At 36.9% G+C, this 18,705-nt stretch overlaps 1 protein-coding gene across 1 annotated transcript in view; it reads left to right on the top strand.

The window, feature by feature from the left end:
- The window catches only part of plg (plasminogen), a 35,643-nt gene that overhangs the window by 14,895 nt on the left and 2,043 nt on the right, over positions 1-18,705 (top strand). The window contains exons 20-44 of the mRNA XM_016661301.1: positions 3,430-3,514; positions 3,774-3,806; positions 5,082-5,228; positions 5,368-5,487; positions 6,081-6,245; positions 6,356-6,532; positions 6,960-6,989; positions 7,345-7,480; positions 7,561-7,667; positions 7,762-7,876; positions 7,953-8,089; positions 8,338-8,458; positions 9,235-9,353; positions 9,629-9,791; positions 10,050-10,192; positions 11,241-11,376; positions 11,453-11,559; positions 11,728-11,842; positions 11,929-12,068; positions 13,070-13,190; positions 13,311-13,429; positions 14,204-14,354; positions 14,552-14,676; positions 15,962-16,067; positions 17,448-17,566. Of these exons, the coding sequence (XP_016516787.1) occupies positions 3,430-3,514; positions 3,774-3,806; positions 5,082-5,228; positions 5,368-5,487; positions 6,081-6,245; positions 6,356-6,532; positions 6,960-6,989; positions 7,345-7,480; positions 7,561-7,667; positions 7,762-7,876; positions 7,953-8,089; positions 8,338-8,458; positions 9,235-9,353; positions 9,629-9,791; positions 10,050-10,192; positions 11,241-11,376; positions 11,453-11,559; positions 11,728-11,842; positions 11,929-12,068; positions 13,070-13,190; positions 13,311-13,429; positions 14,204-14,354; positions 14,552-14,676; positions 15,962-16,067; positions 17,448-17,566 (3,037 nt within the window). The remainder of the gene's footprint in view (positions 1-3,429; positions 3,515-3,773; positions 3,807-5,081; positions 5,229-5,367; positions 5,488-6,080; positions 6,246-6,355; positions 6,533-6,959; positions 6,990-7,344; positions 7,481-7,560; positions 7,668-7,761; positions 7,877-7,952; positions 8,090-8,337; positions 8,459-9,234; positions 9,354-9,628; positions 9,792-10,049; positions 10,193-11,240; positions 11,377-11,452; positions 11,560-11,727; positions 11,843-11,928; positions 12,069-13,069; positions 13,191-13,310; positions 13,430-14,203; positions 14,355-14,551; positions 14,677-15,961; positions 16,068-17,447; positions 17,567-18,705) is intronic.

Raw genomic sequence — 18,705 nt, 5'->3', positions numbered from 1 at the left:
TATTATGAGTAAATGATCCAGGTGTTTTAGAGAAGGAACGCATCTAAAGTTGCAGAATGGTATCTCTGGAAAACTAGACTTGGGCACCCCTACCATAAATAAATAATGGTAGGGGTGTACATTATAGACTTTACGCAAAGATTTAGTCTCAGAGGCAACTGAAATCAATTAATTAAAAAATCCTTTCTGAATATCATCTCATGGACTCTGAACTAAATGCGTCTTTCTGACCGGAGCTGACAGCGTGTTGAAGAGTTATGGACCGGACGCTTTGGAGCGTCTGGTTAGGAAGCGCATTACAAACCTTTGGTTGCATTGTGGTAAGATCATGTAATTCTTCTTAAATCCATGGAAACTCAACAGTTTGTAAAGTAGGTTAGCTCAGCAGGTTAGAGCACGGTGCTGGTAATGCTGAGGTCATCGGTTCAATCCCCATACTGGTCAATTCATGTCTAAGGTCTTTCAGACAATCAACACTTCAAAATAAATAAGGGTTCAAAAATAAAATCAACACTTTACAATTAAAAAATGGTTCAAAAATAAAATCAACACTTCAAAATAAATACAGGTTCAAAAATAAAATCAACACTTCAAAATAAATACAGGTTCAAAAATAAAATCAACACTTTACAATTGAAAAATGGTTCAAAAATAAAATTGACACATTCAAATAAAAATATCTCTAAAATACAATCAACACTTGAAAATTAAAAATGGTTCAAAAATACAATCAACACTTCAAAATACAAAATCTCTGGAAAATAAAATATGTTTTGAAAAACATTAGAATATAAGCACTTTTATCAAATCTTCATTGTGGTAAGATCATGTAAGGTCTTCTTAAATCCATGGAAGCTCAACAGTTTGTAAGGTCGGTTAGCTCAGCAGGTTAGAGCACCGTGCTGGTAATGCTGAGGTCATTGGTTCAAACCCCATACTGGTCAATTCATGTCTAAGGTCCTTCAGACAATCAACACTTCAAAAATAAATAAGGGTTCAAAAATAAAATCAACACTTTACAATTAAAAAATGGTTCAAAATCAACACTTAAAAATTAAAAAATGGTTAAAAAAACAATACTTACAAATAAAATACTTCAAAAATAAAATCAACACTTTACAATTAGAAAATGGTTCAAAAATAAAATCAACATCTCAAAATTAAAAATGGTTCAAAAATAAAATCAACAGTTCAAAATGTATAATGTTAACTGTTTCTGTCTGTTCAGTCCATAAGCTAAGCCTGGGATCAGAAGATGTCATTAGCAGAGACAAATGGTTCTACAGAGTCTTGGCTAAATGGCTAAAAAATAAAATCAATACTTATAAATAAAAAATGGTTAGGAAGCGCATTACAAACCTTTGGTTGAAAAGGCGCGTTAAATTCAAGTCTCCATTACAGACCAGAGAAAACTAAAGAGAATGAAACGTTGTGTTAATCCATTTGAGGAGCCGGCAGTTTATCTTGAGGAAATAAATGACGATGCAAAAGTTAATTAGACTGTAACATGCGCAGTCCGCTGCTCAACCACTGCGGACTGCGAAGAATTAGAAACCGCTGGAAGTAACTCATCAAGCAGATTTAACAAATGGAGCCTTCTGGGTTCACGTTACCCAGGAGAGCGGCGCTCTGGAGGAGCTGCAGACATAACATCTGTCCATTTAGGAGAAGCGAAACCACGCAAAAATAAATAAATAAATAAATAAATCCTGGTAAAAGCGCACACCGGACCGCACAGGGTAAAACACTCACCAGAGTTCAGTTGATCTGTTTGGATCAGACAGATCTAGGGCTGAAACGACTCATCGAGTAACTCGATTACAAAAAATCCTCGAGGAAATTTATCTGCCTCGAAGCTTCGCTAAATTTATTGTATTGTAATAAGCAATGCTGTTAAATACGCAGCACACTGGTCTAGCCNTATTCTGCTGTTCCTCCGTCTTCATGATGCTGTTTGACTGAAGTCCTCCTGAAAGCGTCTGCAGAACAGCTGAGATTGTAATAAAATGCTCTGGTTTCAACCTGAACACATCATTAGAAGTCTGTTTGTAGTACTAGATTATATAGAAAAGCTATTTTTTCATTTGTGAAAAAAAAAAGAAAAGCGTGAATAATTTTCAATAAACTTAGAAATTATGCACGTTTGTGTTTGGTCAATATCAGAACATGGATTGTTCTTGTTTTACCACCACAAAATATGAAAAACTCCAATGGGCATGTCAAAAAGTAGAGTTCATGTGCAGCACATTTCAGCAACAAAGCAGTTCAAACATCATATATGTGGTTTTGTGTGTTTTTTAAATTAAATTGTTAAAATATCAACCTCTTTTCTTTTTCTAACTTTAGTCATTGAGTCAGCAGCAGAGTAAGATATTTGGTGTAGTGACTATTTGTCCTAAAACTTAAATTCAAAAATGAAAAAACTCAAAGGTGATCAAAACAAAAAGTGAATCCAACTCAAATAGTCACTTGATGCACAGTGGATTCTGGTTAACGCAGCACAAAGGATCAAAAAGTCAAAATGGAGTTCTTTGGTTGTTTTATTTCATAGTTCAGGCAAAAGGTTACAGACTTCACAGGATTCTTCTGCTCTGATTCCTGTACCTGTTCTCTGACTGACTGGTAAAAAACCTTGTGACCACCCATGTGCATAATAAGCTACCTAAGACCCACCTATTTATACCGTGAAATACCCACATCCCAACCTGAAATTAACTAAGTCAAATCAAAGAACTTATTCTAAATAACAAATCAAACAAAAATTCTAATGATAAATCAACTAAAAAATTAATCAAAAAATAAGAAGAAACTAAACAATTTAAATTCTAAGATATAACTGAAAATGGAGAAATAGCTCCTACATTTGGCATGAGCAAAGAGGGTCCTGCCATCTTGTTTCTAACAAATGTGCTGGAGAAAAGTAAAATTATTAGCCAAATACGGATTATTTTCTTTTTGGCCAAGCGCTCCTTTATTTGGTGCCTTATTTTTAATGTATAACTCCACTGGGTCAATGACAATCTCTGCAAACACTGGCTTCCCAGCATTACTGTTGCATCACTGTAGAAAACAAGGTTACACAATTCTTGATATCATTTTGGATTTTTCTAGTGAAGGAAACAAGTTATTGATGCATCAAGGATTTTTAAAAAAAGTTTTCCCACTTATCTGTCCACACCTGCATTAATTACAGCTGTTTAAACTCATGAGACAAAAAGTTAGTCAGAGAGAGAAATTAAAAATGGATTAAAAATGGATCAAACTTTGACAGTGTAAATAGCAAAGCTTCACTTACTGGAAAGAAAAATATATAAACAAGGACTATGGACTGTTGCTCTTTGAGTTACCCGTCAGGCCAACCATTGGCTAAAATCTGAACTGCCCTATTCATCCAATACATTATATTTACCCTTCTACAGGGATGTTTGAGTGCAAATAATGAACAGCAGGTGTGAGGTCCTCACCATGGACTTCTACAAGGTAGCATTTCTGCTGGGAGCCTTCATCTGTACTGGTAAGACAAAAATATGAGTGATTATTTTAGTCAAAATAAAAGTCAAATAGTTGCTAAATGAAGAGTGAAAGCCAAAGTGTGGTGCATGGCAGCTTCTCTGATGTTGTCAGGGCTGCTTACAATGCAGCCACACCTGAATGACTGAATGTAAAGAGCTTTAAAGTCGTCTAAAGAAATGCAGGCAATTTACCATAAACATGACGGTACCAGCTGAAAGTGCATTACCTTTCTAATACCATATTTCATTCTTTGTTGTCAGGGCTGCGAGCTGACCAGCCTCACAACGCTGCAGGTAAACAGATTCATTTCAGCTGTTTTTAAAGTGACAGGACAAAAGTCACTAATGTCATATTACGAGATCTATGTGTAATTCAATGGACATTATTTCAGCTTTGTTCAACAGAATTGAGTTTTTTGCTATGTATTTGTAAAATTCCCACATAAATGTGTGTCTTGCTAATGAAGCCAATGAACTGTGTTAACTCTTCGCATGCCATTACAGGACTCTGTTTTGCTAGGAGCATCAGGGCAACATCTATGGAGGCCACTATGTTGATGCTCAGAGTGATCTAGAGCTGCATAATATATCAAACTATATTTGCCATCGCAACATCAACATGTGCAAAATTGCAGTTTCAAATGACAGCTAATACTTTGGCAGTGGGATAGACTCTCCATGCCACTGATGTTCATGTCTGATGTCATGTTTATTACTGATATGGTGGCGCAGGGGTTTCTCACAACCCACATATAGAGGCCTTAGTCCATGACGTGGCTGTCGCAGGTTTGATTCCTGACCTGGCGACCTTTGCCACATGTCTTCCCCTTCTCTCATTTCCCACTTTCCTGTCAATTAACTATCCAATAAAGGCCACTAGAGCCAATAAAACCTTTAAAATAAGTACAGGAATACTCAAAAATCTTCCAAAGTCTCAACAAAAAATCTCCCTGTATTCTTAACATCACCCTTTTTTATACACTCTCATCTTCACTGATGTGAGTTGGAACGTTTCGACCAATGATGTTGCTACCCTTGATTTGCGTAAGGATCCTGGTGAGTGGGTGTTGGACAACCTTTAAAATATTCGTGACCTCATCTACTCAACATCTGCTCCATTTCCAAATTGCTGAATAGGCCAATTTATCTCAAATTGTTGTTATCTGTCCAAACAGCCTTCCTTCCCAAGCTACATTTGATCCAACCTTGCGCTCACACGAGATGGGAAAAGAAGGGAGTTAGGTCAATTTGACCTAGAGAGGTGCCAAAATCCTTTCGCAAAAACATTCCTTAAATAGTATTTTCCGGAAGGTGGTATCATGTTGGTGTGCAATAAGAAAGAAGTTAGGAAAACTTGTGTTTATTCAACTGATATTATCACCAAAATATTTGACAATAAAATTAGCATCATGTTCACTTGGACCAATGTATTGTTGATCCTTGGGTCAATGATCAACAATACATTTTTAAGTCCCATCATCAAAACTGTGGCCATATGTCAAAAAGATAAATAAACCTGAGCTTTAGCAGAATTTCTCACATAACTTTAAAACTGTTTTATTCTTTCAGGATTTCAGTGTGAAACGTCCAAAGTTGACCTTGTGATCCTATTGGACAGCTCTTTGAGGACTGGCTTAAGGGACTTTAACCAAATTAAATCGTTTATATACCAGATAGTTCAGAACCTTCCCATTGGTCCCAGCAAAGTGCAAATAGGTAATGCATTATCATTTAGACAAAAGTTGTGTAATGAGTAAATTTAGTGTATGTAATATGTTTTTTATTGTCAATATTATTAATATATTTTACTAAAAGTTTCTGTTTGATTTGATCCATTCATGTCTGTTTTTTGTAGGTTTGACTGAGATCGGTGAGTCTCCACACACTAATTGGAACCTGAACAGACACAATAACAAGCAGTCCCTGCTGGAGGCCATTAATGTAAAGCGACAATCGGATAGATTCGGAATGATAGGTCAGTATCTTATTGAGTCCACATCAAGGGTCTCTGGAGTTCTGGGACTTCAGGATCTGAGTGGTTCACAACTCAAAACTGGACCTTTTGACACAGTGGCTCAGCTTTTTCCTTCAGGGTCTAACCTGGGTCATATTTCTACTGTCATTCTGGCAGGAACAATATTAGAAGAAGCAGCAGCTGAGTAATAATAGAAGAACCAGCAGTTAGAAAATGCTGAATCACTGGTTACTCTTGAGATTTTCTTTCATTTTTGGAGGGGGAGCCCGCAGCACCACTATTTTCATCAGACAGAATTTGAGCCTCAAAGAAGCTGCTGGATAAAGTTAATATGTTCTAACAGAAATTTGTGACACATTGATCTCACAAATATGTAGTAGCCACACATGTGTGTTTTTAAATGTCTCTACATCTATGATAGACTAGATTCAGTGAGAAAATGTTACTATGTAAGAAGTTTAGAGTTTCTGGATGTTTCTGGATGCTGTGAGCACAAATTCCAGTCATACAGCTGGATTATGTTTTTCCAGACATGTTATGCTCATTCCTACAATGTCTCTTTACCTTCTGAATTTCTTCTTTACCACATGCAGGAAAAGCTCTGGATCACGTCCTTAAACACAACTTTCAGCCCAGTGCAGGGATGCGTCCAGACGCAAAAAAGAAAGTCATTCTGGCCACTGGTGGAGTTTCTTTGGATAGCGTAAAAAGACCTGCACAGAATCTGAAAGACAGTGGAGTAGAGATATATGCTATTGGTAAGATCTGTTTTCTGTGTGGATGATTCAATTTCATTAGTTAATGAAAAACACATAACCAACAAGTCCTTCTTCTTAGATCAGTACTATAACAGAGCACATTTTTATAGGTGTGGGAAGACATGTTCATGATCATGATCAATATTTCATTGACCATCTGAGGAAAATTACTTCTGAAGATACTGAAAATCATGTATATCTTCTTTCAACTGACCAATCCTTCCATAATGCTGTCATCAATATATCCAGAAACCTCTGTCAAGATGATACCAATCCGGAAAAACAAGGTATGTATGTGTAAAAATGTAGTTGGTTTAAAAGTCACGAAAGGCATGAAATAATAAAAAATAAATCCCTTAATCTGCATGTCAGCATTTTTTAAAAGTATATAAGTGAGTAAAAAATAAATCTGTTGACAAATTGTTGGGATCTTGATTCACTGGAGTTGTTTAAAGGTTTGTCTATTTCTGTGTTCCTTAGTTTTTTATTTCTTGCCTCTGGTGATCAGAGGTGGTGCAGGCAGCTTCTCTCAGATTTCTTATTGGCTGTTTACAATGCAGCCACAGCTAAACGACTGAACATAAAGGGCTTCCAAGTCCACTGGACTTGATAAAGCTCTATAAAAATACAGGCCATTTACCATAAACATGTCTGTACCAGCTGAATGTACGCTGCCTTTCTAAAACCTGCTGACATTTCATTCTTTGTTCTCAGAGCTGCAAGCTGATCAAACCAACTCAACAGGTAAACAGATTTACAACCTGATTTACACACTTTACGACAGTGAGTTCTGCAACAAAGTGTGCTTGTACTCTTTGGGACACAAGTTCAAGTACACTTGCTTCCACAAGTGTGCTTGAGGAAACACTGCAGGGGTGAAAATAGTTTTAAATTCTTGTCAGCAAATCGCCAGTGGCTCATTATGAGAACCAAAATAAGTAAAATCCTAAATATTCTACTGTACTATAGGCTATCTGTGTGGATAACGCAGAAGTAGAAGCACTTCACAATATGGAAAATAAATATATTTTGGTTCTGCCATATGGGGTGGAAAGTAATAAATTATGTTTACTATTGTTATTAATTATGTATTTTTCAGACAATATAGCCCCATTGAAGGGCTACTCCAAAACAGAAGGGACGATGGTGCTTTCAGAGAATAGAAACCAGTATGCAGTAAAGTCTGTGACTGAGTGTGCTGCCAAATGTGACTCTGAAACGTCTTTCACTTGCAAGTAAGCTCCCTACTGACGACCAAGATTATTCAGTTCCTGCAACTCTTCCAAATTTTATATCTGTTATTTTTCATTTTTAGATCTTTTGCGTATCTGGAGCAGAACCAGGAATGTTGGACATGGGCATCAAACTCAAAAACTGGACCTGTTGTGCAGAACTGGAACTCAGTTTTATATGAAAAAAACAGCAAGTGTCATTTTATCTTTACTTGTTTTGCTGTGTAGTGTCGGTGATATTTGAAGACGTTCTTTCAGACACATCTTCTTTCGGCTTTGTGTAGAATATCTCCTGGAGTGTGTTAATGAAAAAGGAGCAGATTACAGAGGAACAGTGAACTGGACAAAATCAGGAAAACTGTGTCAGAGATGGGATGCCATGTTTCCTCACAAGGCAATGTATGTGTTTACATACTGTAATTTTACAATTTTTTGTATTTCTGTAATTTTCCTCAATGTTTTTTTCACACACAAGGTTCACACAGGAACATCGCCTTGCAGACTTGGAGTCCAACTTCTGCAGAAATCCTTTTGGGATTCTCAGGAGCCCGTGGTGTTACACGACTGACCCAGAAACCATCTGGGAGCTCTGTGACATACCCAGCTGCACCGGTACGATTCATTCATTTATGTATATCGCAAATAATCAGGCTCCTCAACAGAAAATACGCTACATATCTGATCTTAAAATGGACAGTGACTGTTGTTCTTTAGAAGCCAGTCAACTGAGCTGAACTTATAAATATGTTTTGTTATCAACTGTTTTTTGAGATCTTTTAAAAAATACATTAACTAGGGGCTTATTAATGTTCTAAAATATCCTTTTGTTTTGTGTTTGTCTTTGTTTCGTGCACCTTCAGAGGAGTGTATGCACTGCAGAGGAGAAGATTACAAAGGAAAAATCTCTGTAACGGAAAATGGTTTCACCTGTCAGCGCTGGGACTCTCAAATCCCTCACAATCATGGCTTTGTCCCCACAGTGTAAGGAAGACCCTTCAAATTCCAGTTTGTGAAGAAGTAGTTTTAAACATTTTTTTCCTTCACTACAACAGTGAACTCCTGCTATTCAGGAAGGTTAGGGACCACAGTTGCCCACTAATAACTAAAACTGGTGAATACTTGAATCCCCCTCTAAAATAACTCCTTAACTACCTATTTCAATAGTTCAAACTCCTATTATACTTTAATATGAATTAATATGCACAACAGCAGAACCAATATCTTCATTTTTCCCAGAGTTCAGCCTATCAGCACAAAGGAAAATGGATGGTGATGCTGGATTGGTTGTTTTAAAAGTACATAGAAATTAAAAAGGCTAAGAACAGAATCGGTGCTTTCAGCAGCAGTTTTGGAGGTTTTAAAATAGTAAACTTTGTGTTTGAATTAGGCTTGATTACTCAGTAAGTTGAGTCGGCAGCGCATTGTTGTTTGGGGGAGTGGAAACACTCAGCCTATTGACATATTATCTTGTGGATTTCCCCCATTAAGCCGGGAGAAGCTTATTGGCCGTAGTATCTAGTTACTTTATGTTTGGGTCCCTGTATTGAACAAAAACGAACCAAGCTGAACGCATTGCTGGCAAACTGAACCGTGCCTGTTATAGCGTGTTGCTATTGGCAACTTCTGCACCAATCCAAAGACCCTTCTCAATCAGAAACAACCAGAGCCAGAAGGAGGGTTTTAGCACTGTCAATCACTCTGGTGTATGCACTGCTCACATTCACACTCAAAAGCTGTGTCTGTGTTGATCTTCTTAGTTTTCCTGAAAAGTTTCTGGAGGAGAACTACTGCAGAAACCCAAATGCAGATTCACGACCCTGGTGCTACACCTCCAGCCCATCTAGACGATGGGATTATTGCTCCATTCCTCGTTGCAGTAAGTTGCTGTACTTTACTTATGTTTGAAGGTAGGTCAATAAAGATCACATTTTTTTTAACGGCTCTTTACCCTGCAAAGTCTGCAGTAGTTCTTATTATTCTATTTAATTAAAAATATATTTATTTAATCTGCAATAAATAAAATGGAAAAAAGGGCCAAACATATAAGCACACAAACGCATATAAAATAAATACTAGATAAGTAGAATCGTTCATTGGTGTTTGTATTTATCGTAGTTATTCTGAGTTCAGCAAACTGTTTTCCATTTCCAGCATCAGAGCCTCCATCTATCATGCCAGAGCTGAGCTGCATCACTGGTAATGGTGAATCCTACCGTGGTACCATTGCTGTGACTACATCTGGTAAAAAATGCCAGAGGTGGGCGTCTCAAACGCCTCACAGGCATGATTATACACCAGAAAGCTACCCCTGCAGGTAAGAGAAACCACTGGAACTGAAAGGACTAATGTGAGTGACTGGATCAAAGCCTCTGCACTGAAAAAAATGGAGCTGCAACTTAAAAAAAAAAAAAAAATTGTGAATTTGTCACATGCAATCTAATTAATTTTGTCAAACTTACTTTTTTCACATTTTTTTAACATGACCACTTAAGGAACTTGATTACTACATACTGTTTTGTTTTTACAGTATTTATTTTGGTTCATTTTAATTTGGTTTGTTATTTGTCATTAGCCACTTGGTTCATAACTTTTGTCGTAATCCTGGGAAAGACCAGAGACCCTGGTGTTACACTACTGACCCTGAAACTCGCTGGGAGTACTGCAATGTGTCTCGCTGTGCAGACACCTCGAATTCCCCTGAACCAGAAGCAACATGTGAGTAATAGTTTTGCTTTAAAATTAAGTACAAATACCAAGGCAAAGCTGAAGGTAGAGCAAGGCTGCATCTTTCTGCACACTAGAAAAACTCAGGTTGGAAAATTTTATCCATGATTCCCAGTTTTCCTACAATGGTTGGGACATTGGGCATTTAGAACATTATTTTGGTGTGTGAGGTTTACAGATGCTAATATGCAAATAAGACATTCAGACAGACCTGCAGACTGATTACAAACCCAGATGCAAGCAGATGTTGCAAACAGCAAGCAACTCGGTACATTTGTTAAACAGACTTAAAGAACAATGAAACATTTTTTAAATACATCACAGAGACAGAATTTAAAATACACAGAGAGAACAAAGGCTCTCATGTACTTACTTTGGTATGAACTCAAAGTCTTTCAGAACATCTACACAGCGACTCCCCACTTTTCAAAGTCACCCTGTTTACTTAAGAGCAAAAATTTTAGTTGAGACAACATTATGGAATAAGTAACTTCTTTAATTCTTTGATTTTCTTTGACTGGATTAAACTTTGCAACTTCATGATGTCAAAAATGTTTAGATTATGTTAAGGAGTTGAACTGGCATTAGATTATTGTACCACATAAGGAAAACTACATTTGATTACCTTTTAATTATAGTGGCTTCTTGCCATTTTCAAATCATAGACATTTTGTGCAATGGCTATGTTGCCCAAAATCAACTGATGTCATGAACTGGATGCTCCCTGTTTGTGGACTGTGAGACACACAGGTAATCTGGAAACAGGAATTTCCTGTCTTGTGTGAATTATTTACAGAAATGCAACTTTAAAAGTTGAAACAGTGAAATAATCCACTCATAAAGTTAAGATTAAACAAATTAAACCAATAAATAATCAGATTGACTTGTTGAAGTGCCTTGTTCTCGTTTTATTGTTTGCAGCCATTATACTTCAAATAACAACATTGCAGACCCAAACCTGACCATGACTGGTTATCATTCATGTTATCATTAATATGCTGCAGATCTACATTTGAAATGTTTTCATATCCATTTCCAGTCGATGATGCCAAGGTGAAGGGCTACTCTAAAACTGAAGGAGCGATGGTTGTCTCGGTAAAAGGAGGAAAGTATTCAGTTAAATCTGTAACTGAGTGTGCTGCCAAGTGCAACAATGAAACATCATTCTTATGCAAGTAAGTTCCCACTGGACGTACGAGTTCTTCACTCAGAGAAGTTCATCAAAGCTGAACTGGGTCTTTTCTTACTTAGGTCTTTCGCATATGTGGAAAAGGATCATGAGTGTTGGACAACAGCATCAAATTCAAAAACAGGGACTGTTGTCCACAGAGCCAGCTCAATTCTGTATGAAAGAATTGGTAAGTCTTTAATTTTCAAAATATCTTTTGCTTTCATGCCAAAGTTATTAACATTTAGTCTGTATGATAAGATCTGTCATGTTTGAACGAGGCATTCTAACACAGCAACTTAATTATGTCTGCTAGTTGGGGGGATAAATCCTAAATGCTCCCTTTTTAATAATCCAGATTTTCTTTTGGAGTGTGTGAAAGAACGTGAGACACATTACAGAGGAAAACAAGCAAAAACAAAATCAGGAAAACTGTGTCAGAGATGGGATGCAGACACCCCTCACAATCCCATGTATGTCGTCCCACATTACTACATTATCATTTTTTTTCCTCAGTAACTTACTTTGGAAATAACTTTTGTCAATTTGGCTGCTGTAGGTTCAAACCAGAGAACTACTCCCTGGCAGACTTGGATTCAAACTTCTGCAGAAATCCAGATTCGAAAAGCCAAGGACCCTGGTGTTACACCACTGATCCAGATACCGTCTGGGAGCACTGCGATATTCCCAGCTGTGCTGGTAGGACTCGTTGTGTAATCCTGTTTTCTATATCAATCATATAACAAATACATAACTGATCTTTTTTTTTATTCTAATTACTGACAGGACATATTTCACCATTTTCATGTGTTTGCGAGATCAGCCTGTGTGATCTGTACATTATGAAACAGATATTGATCACAGAGAGTCTACAAGAAATTGAAGTTATGCTTTAAAGATATGGGATATTTATGTGAATATTCATTTTATCTTTCCATGTGTAGCATGGACCTTTTTGGATCCATGCTACACATGGAAAATTGCTATTTTTTTACATTATTTTTTTACACGAGTACATTGGTCATGATGACATCATTGGTTAGTACCAACTCCTTGGTACTAACCAATTGCTTTTACCAACTGGTTAGTACCAAATTTTTATTTTCATCCATATACACGGCAAAACACAAAATCTATGTTTTTTGTACCGTTTCCAATGATAACATTATTGGTACTAATCAGTTGGTACAATTAATTGGTTAGTACCAAATGCTTGATACTAACCAATGATCATTGGTACTAGTACCAATGATATCAATGGTACCATTGGTACTCAGGCTGGATGGAGAACATCTTTTGACATCAATTCTCATTCAATTCTCACCACAGATTACCAACTGGATTTAGGTCTAGGCTTTGACTGGACCATTTAATCTTTCTGTTTCGGATTATTGTCCGAAGTATTTATGGTACTAATATCATTGGTACTAGTACCAATGATACTAACCAGTGGTCACTGGTTAGTACCAAAGAATTAGTTCTAACCAATGATTGCATCATTGGTACTAATCAGTTGGTACAAGCAATGGGTTAGTACCAAGCAATCAAACACATTGGTACTAACCAATAATTTGGTCACGTTACTATTTTCCATACACCTTTTAAATGCAGTTGAGGATTTACTCAAAAAGCACTCAGACACTAACGACTGAAATGAGTGATATGTGATTTTGCTGTGTATTTGTATTGCATGTCTACAGAGGACTGTATGCAACCTGGAGTTGATGTCTACAAAGGAAAAACCTTCATTACTGAAAATGGTTTTATATGCCAGCGCTGGGACTCCTTGGAACCTCACAGTCATGGTTATACACCTAAAGTGTAGGTTTATGGTGGAAATTTTCATTGTTATAAACACAATAAATAGCTAACTCTGATCATTCTGTACTTCAGTAGCTGAGCTAAACTTCAAAAACCTGTTCTGATAATTGTCTCCAAAAGTTTTCCAAACAAGTTTCTTGAGGAGAACTACTGCAGAAATCCAAACGGAGATTCCCGACCTTGGTGTTACACCACAAGTCCATCCAAGAGATGGGATTATTGCTCCATACCTCCCTGCAGTAAGTCCTCAGATTTCAATGCCATTCATTTCACTATTGACCAAATCCAGTGCTTTCTAATGCTCTGTCTCTGAAACTGAATCACATTCTGCTTTTCTCAGAGGACGAATACAGATCTCTGTTACGGGCTATATAAGTGACCCTCTGTGTGCCACAGGGAAATTATTGTAAATTCGGTGCCTTTGGCTTCTAGCAAACATTGATCCTTGACCCAAGTCTTACAGTTTACTGGCATTTAACAAATAGTAACAATGTGGTAATTCAAATTGCCCTTAAGACGATGAATGTTTATTCTGATTTAAAGTCAGACAGTGTGGGAAAAAGGCATGTGTCCTTTTAAATAGTGTATGTAGACTCCTGGGTTCAGCTGTAAGTTCACTTCTTAGAGACAGGATTTGGAGTGGTTTGGTCAATGCCCAGACTTGGCATGACATTAATTAAGCATAATGTAAAATAATCACAGTTATCATCAACACATGGTTTTGTTGCCACAGTCAAGTATTAATTTCTACAGGATTTAGGTTGTTTTTTTCTTAATTAATGAAATTATAATTTAGCATTTACTCAGCATTTGTCTTAATTTAAATAGTTTGGTCATCTGGAACATTTAGGCTTGAGCAAAAGCACAGTCAGAGGAGATCTGTACTCTGAACTGTACACTAACTACGTAATGTTTGAGGTAAAACCAACAGTGAAAAACAAAACCAAAAAATCAGAAACAAATGTTTAAAAAATATTGTCAAGAGTATGTCCTTCATATGTCTTTGCTTTCAGACTCAAACCCTCAGCAGGTCTGCATCACTGGCCGTGGTGAGGCGTACCGCGGCATAGTTGGCGTAACGGCAAGTGGTAAACCATGCCAGAAGTGGGCAGCTCAAACGCCACATTACCATCCAGACATTGTGCCAGAGCGGTTTCCAAACGCGTAAGAGAAATAATTTGAATAATGGAGCCAGAAGCAATGAGTGGACTAGAATAAGAGTTTTCAGTAAAATAAGGCATTCCAGTCAATATAATTGAGTTGAACGTCTTATGTTTTCAGAAAAACAATCAAGCTTTTATACTGGATTTCTAATGGGTTTTGTTTCACAATTGTTTAATCTGTTGGTTTTTTTCTCTCAGCGATTTAGATGAAAACTATTGTCGCAACCCTGATGGTAGACAGAAACCCTGGTGTTACACCACTGACGACGAAACACGCTGGGAGTACTGCAGCTTGCCAAACTGCAATGACATCCTCGCTTCAGGTATAAATTAAGCAAAGTATTTCATGGTTTCAATTTAATTTGAATGAAATGCCACTCCAAAGAGCACAGCCAGGAAGTTCCTTTATTTTGGCCGTACACAAAAAAAATCTAAAAGATGTGGCTCTGAACTAATGGACACCAAATGACTGATTTCCATTTAAACAATACACTTTATTTGGATTTAATGCTGTTTAAACACAGAATATAATAAAGGTATGTTGGGGAAATATCTAGCTGGAAACATGAATGAAATTAATCCCGATAATATACAACACAATTTTTATATGGATGTGTATCTGAAATACTCTATTTGAATGAAACAAAGTTTCAGAAACTTTCCTGGCAGTTTCTGATCCAAGCTGAATTTGTAAAATGTTACAGAAAATAAAGTGTGAATTAGGCCAGTTTCTGTCTAATTTGAAGCGAATTAACTGAGCGATGCAAAGGGTCATTTTACTGACAAGTAAAATTACTTGTCAGTAAAATGACATGCTACACATGTTTACTGACAAGTAAAATTACTTGTCAGTAAAATTACTGACAACACCTGATAAAAGCGTTTATAAAGAAACCTTTACAAAATAAATATGTTTTAAATTAAAATAATGACAAGTACATCTAATTTTTATTCGGTTTAATTCCACCAGCTGAATTGACATCATGCAATCACATGAAAACATTTAAAGCACACTTAAATTGTGATCATGCATTTTAATTGTTCACCCACATATGCAGGATCAAATGTCTGAGTGTTTCAATACTGATCTGGAGATGAGTGGGGGCCTGGCAGTAGTTTGTACAAACTGCTGGAGATCTTAAAAAACATATTAATATATTGTAAAACTAATGATCTGTTGAGCCACAGCAGTTTGTTAGCTGTGTGTATTTAAGTTTTTTTATTTACATTTGTTAGATGATTTCAGACAGTTTTTGTGTTGGCCAAAATTAGTTTATCTATTTTATACTGTCTATAACACACTAAACATATTTTGTGATTTTATATACAAGTATAGTTTTTATTCTGGTGACCTGGTAAAGTAAAGTAAAATTTGATGTATTGAAGTCACATATTTAAAAAATGTGGAATATAGTATGTGATATCGTTATTGAGGAATTTAGATATATATACCATGATATTTTTTGGCGTCATTGCCCACCCTTTCTCTGCAGACACGTTGGAGATTGGAAATAATTTCCATGTCCCATAACTGTTTGCCCACGGCTGAGATCTGAGCAACAAGTTCAAACCTCTATGTTTATCCTGCATGTTTGTTTCAAATGACAGGGGAGTGTATGCACTGCAACGGTGAGGACTACAGAGGAAACGTTTCCTGGACACAAACGGGATTCACCTGCCAACGCTGGGACTCACAGACCCCTCACAAACCACAGTAACACGTTACTGATGTTGGACCACTTTTTCAGTAACGAGTAATCTAACGTCGTTGATATTTCAAATCCTGTAGTCAGACTACAGTTACTTATCGAAATCACTTTGCGTTACTATTTTCTTTTGGAATTTAATTGTATTTCCTCTACTCATCTTGTCGAGTGACCGGGGGGACTATCAGCAGCGACAGAAACATAAACAATGGAGGGAGAAGGGAGATGCGCATCATGTTGGTGGAACAACAAGAATTATTTTGAGTTTCTGCCGCCAAGCCAAGTCCGATTATTATAAACGATTATTATAAATAGCTTCTGGCTTTTATTATTAATAATAATAATAATAATAATAATAATAATAATAATTAATTTTTTTTAAAGTCGCTTGCAAATTTAATGAGTTACGGGTTGCACTTTTTGGGCTCATTTTTGAACTTGAAGTTACTCATTTGGGCTTGGAAATAAACAGAAACTCATAACAAATCCCCGAATTTGTCTGTCGTTAAGGTAGTTTTAGTCAGGCTCTCTCTGCCCATCATTTCCTGGATGATCCATCCCGCTGTGTCTTTGTTATGTGAATTTGCTGTGAATGACGCCGAGCTTTGTTGTGCTCCAGAAAATTGCAAACATCGAGACTAATATGAACAGTGCAATAAACGTGAAACAGCCACGAATGAACGAATCCGTAAAGTTGTGCAACTAAACGGCATTATAATTATTGATATTAAAGTAAGTGTCACAAATCTGTGCAGCGGGACATCTGAGCTGTGGAGCCACAGGAGGAGCTCTGTACACTGACTGCGCTCTAACCACAAACGCAGGGCCTTAACACAGAACCTGGAGGCTGGGGGGAGGGGTGGGGCGAGTTTTCCAGACAATAGAAACACAATAGAAATTACGAACTTTTTTTTTTGTACTGTTCTAGATTAAAAGAATCTCCTCTTCAGTTCAACCATATAAGTGGAGACACATTGTTGATGTTTTATTATTATAAAATAACTTGAAATTAAGTATTAGCAAAGATCAAAGTAATTTCCACAAGTGGCGGAGCTTTGTTGTTAGCAGCTGCTCAAAGTAACTAAATAAGTTACTTTTAATGTAACTTAGTTATTTTCCAAATCAAGTAGTCAGTAATCTAAGTTACTTTTTCAAGGAGTAGTCAGTAATCCAATTAAAGTTACTTTTTCTAAGTAACTATGCCATAACTGTCACCAACACAGTGCACATCAAGTGTAAGACTGCACCTGAACCTTTTAATATTAAAACGTTCAAAAATAGTTTTGAACATTTTAATATTTTTGAAGAACTCACTGAGCATGTTTAAAAGTTTTGTTTTTAAGAGGCTCCTTTAAACCTTAGAAACGTCTTAATGTTCCTTGTTTTAGTTATGGAGGTCAAACTGTGGATGAGAACTACTGCAGGAATCCGAGTAACGATCACCTACCGTGGTGCTACACCACAGATCCAGCCATAAGATGGGATTATTGCGCCATCCCCCGCTGCTGTAAGTCGTTCTGTTTCAGTTGATGCTTTCACTTGTGCTTGTAATTTCATGTTACCTACACTAAATGATGAAAAAAAGAGTGTTACAACAGATGGAAATCAGATTGAAAAAACATTTTCATTAATTCATTCTAGAAATTTTAGAAGAAATTTTACACAACAAATTTAGAACAAATTTTACCAACACTGTGAAACAATGTTTAAATTGCTCTATGTATGACTGCCTAATCTCTGCCCAGACACATAAAGAAAGCTTTGGCTCACTGTGAGTCGACTTGCCACAAAGTCAAGTTAGAACGATGTCTGCAATGGGGACGAATGAGATTTTGACTGAAAGGCGAAGCTGTAGATACAGCCAACTCAATTTAGAAGGAGTCTGTTGTACACCATCGAGCTAAAAATTAATAAAGACAATCTGAATATATGCAGACCTCACTGAGGATCCAGCACTCTGTGTTTCTGAGGTCTGAGACCAGGATCCAGATATTATCTTTACAACCGTCTTCCCTTGCAATAATCTACTGATCAGTTCATGCGGCATAATTGATACTGTAAGCCTTTTTTACGGTGGCCGCCGTACTTTCTGCTTTAATACAAGCTTATAAGGTTTTTCCATGGACTATTGAGTTTTTATCGTGGAGTCATCAGTCATCTGATTGCGTCTCTATTGTGTTCGTGTCTGAATGGTTTAAAGGGCTGCTTTCTGTGCCGTTCTATCTGAGCCTTAACAGACATAAACATGCAGTAAATAAATCGATTTTCAATCAGTTTTTTGCACCAAAGCGTTAATAATAATAAACACGTTTTATTATTATAAAACACAGCAAACTAATGGTGGTAGACGGCCGCACTGGGTTAACTCGGGGAATCAATCCGTGTATCAATCAACTCCTAACCTCTTCTTTGTTCTGTCACAATTATCGATTTATTTAATTTTGATTATCATGCTCCAAACTTTGCGAGGACTGACCACCCAGTTCACCCGCTCTGTGTGGCTGCCACACAGATCCAGCAGCAGCCAGTAACCTTCCCATTCCCAACCAGGTGTCAAAGCCGCTGCTCCTGTCATATCAATAATTACTTATTTCATTCATATTGCTCTTATAGAGCCTCAGTGAAAACGTGTTTATTATTATTAAC

Source organism: Poecilia formosa, unplaced genomic scaffold (assembly GCF_000485575.1).
Source record: "Poecilia formosa unplaced genomic scaffold, Poecilia_formosa-5.1.2 Scaffold322, whole genome shotgun sequence".
Taxonomy (NCBI): Eukaryota; Metazoa; Chordata; class Actinopteri; order Cyprinodontiformes; family Poeciliidae; genus Poecilia; species Poecilia formosa.
This window is presented reverse-complemented; position numbering and strand designations above follow the sequence as displayed.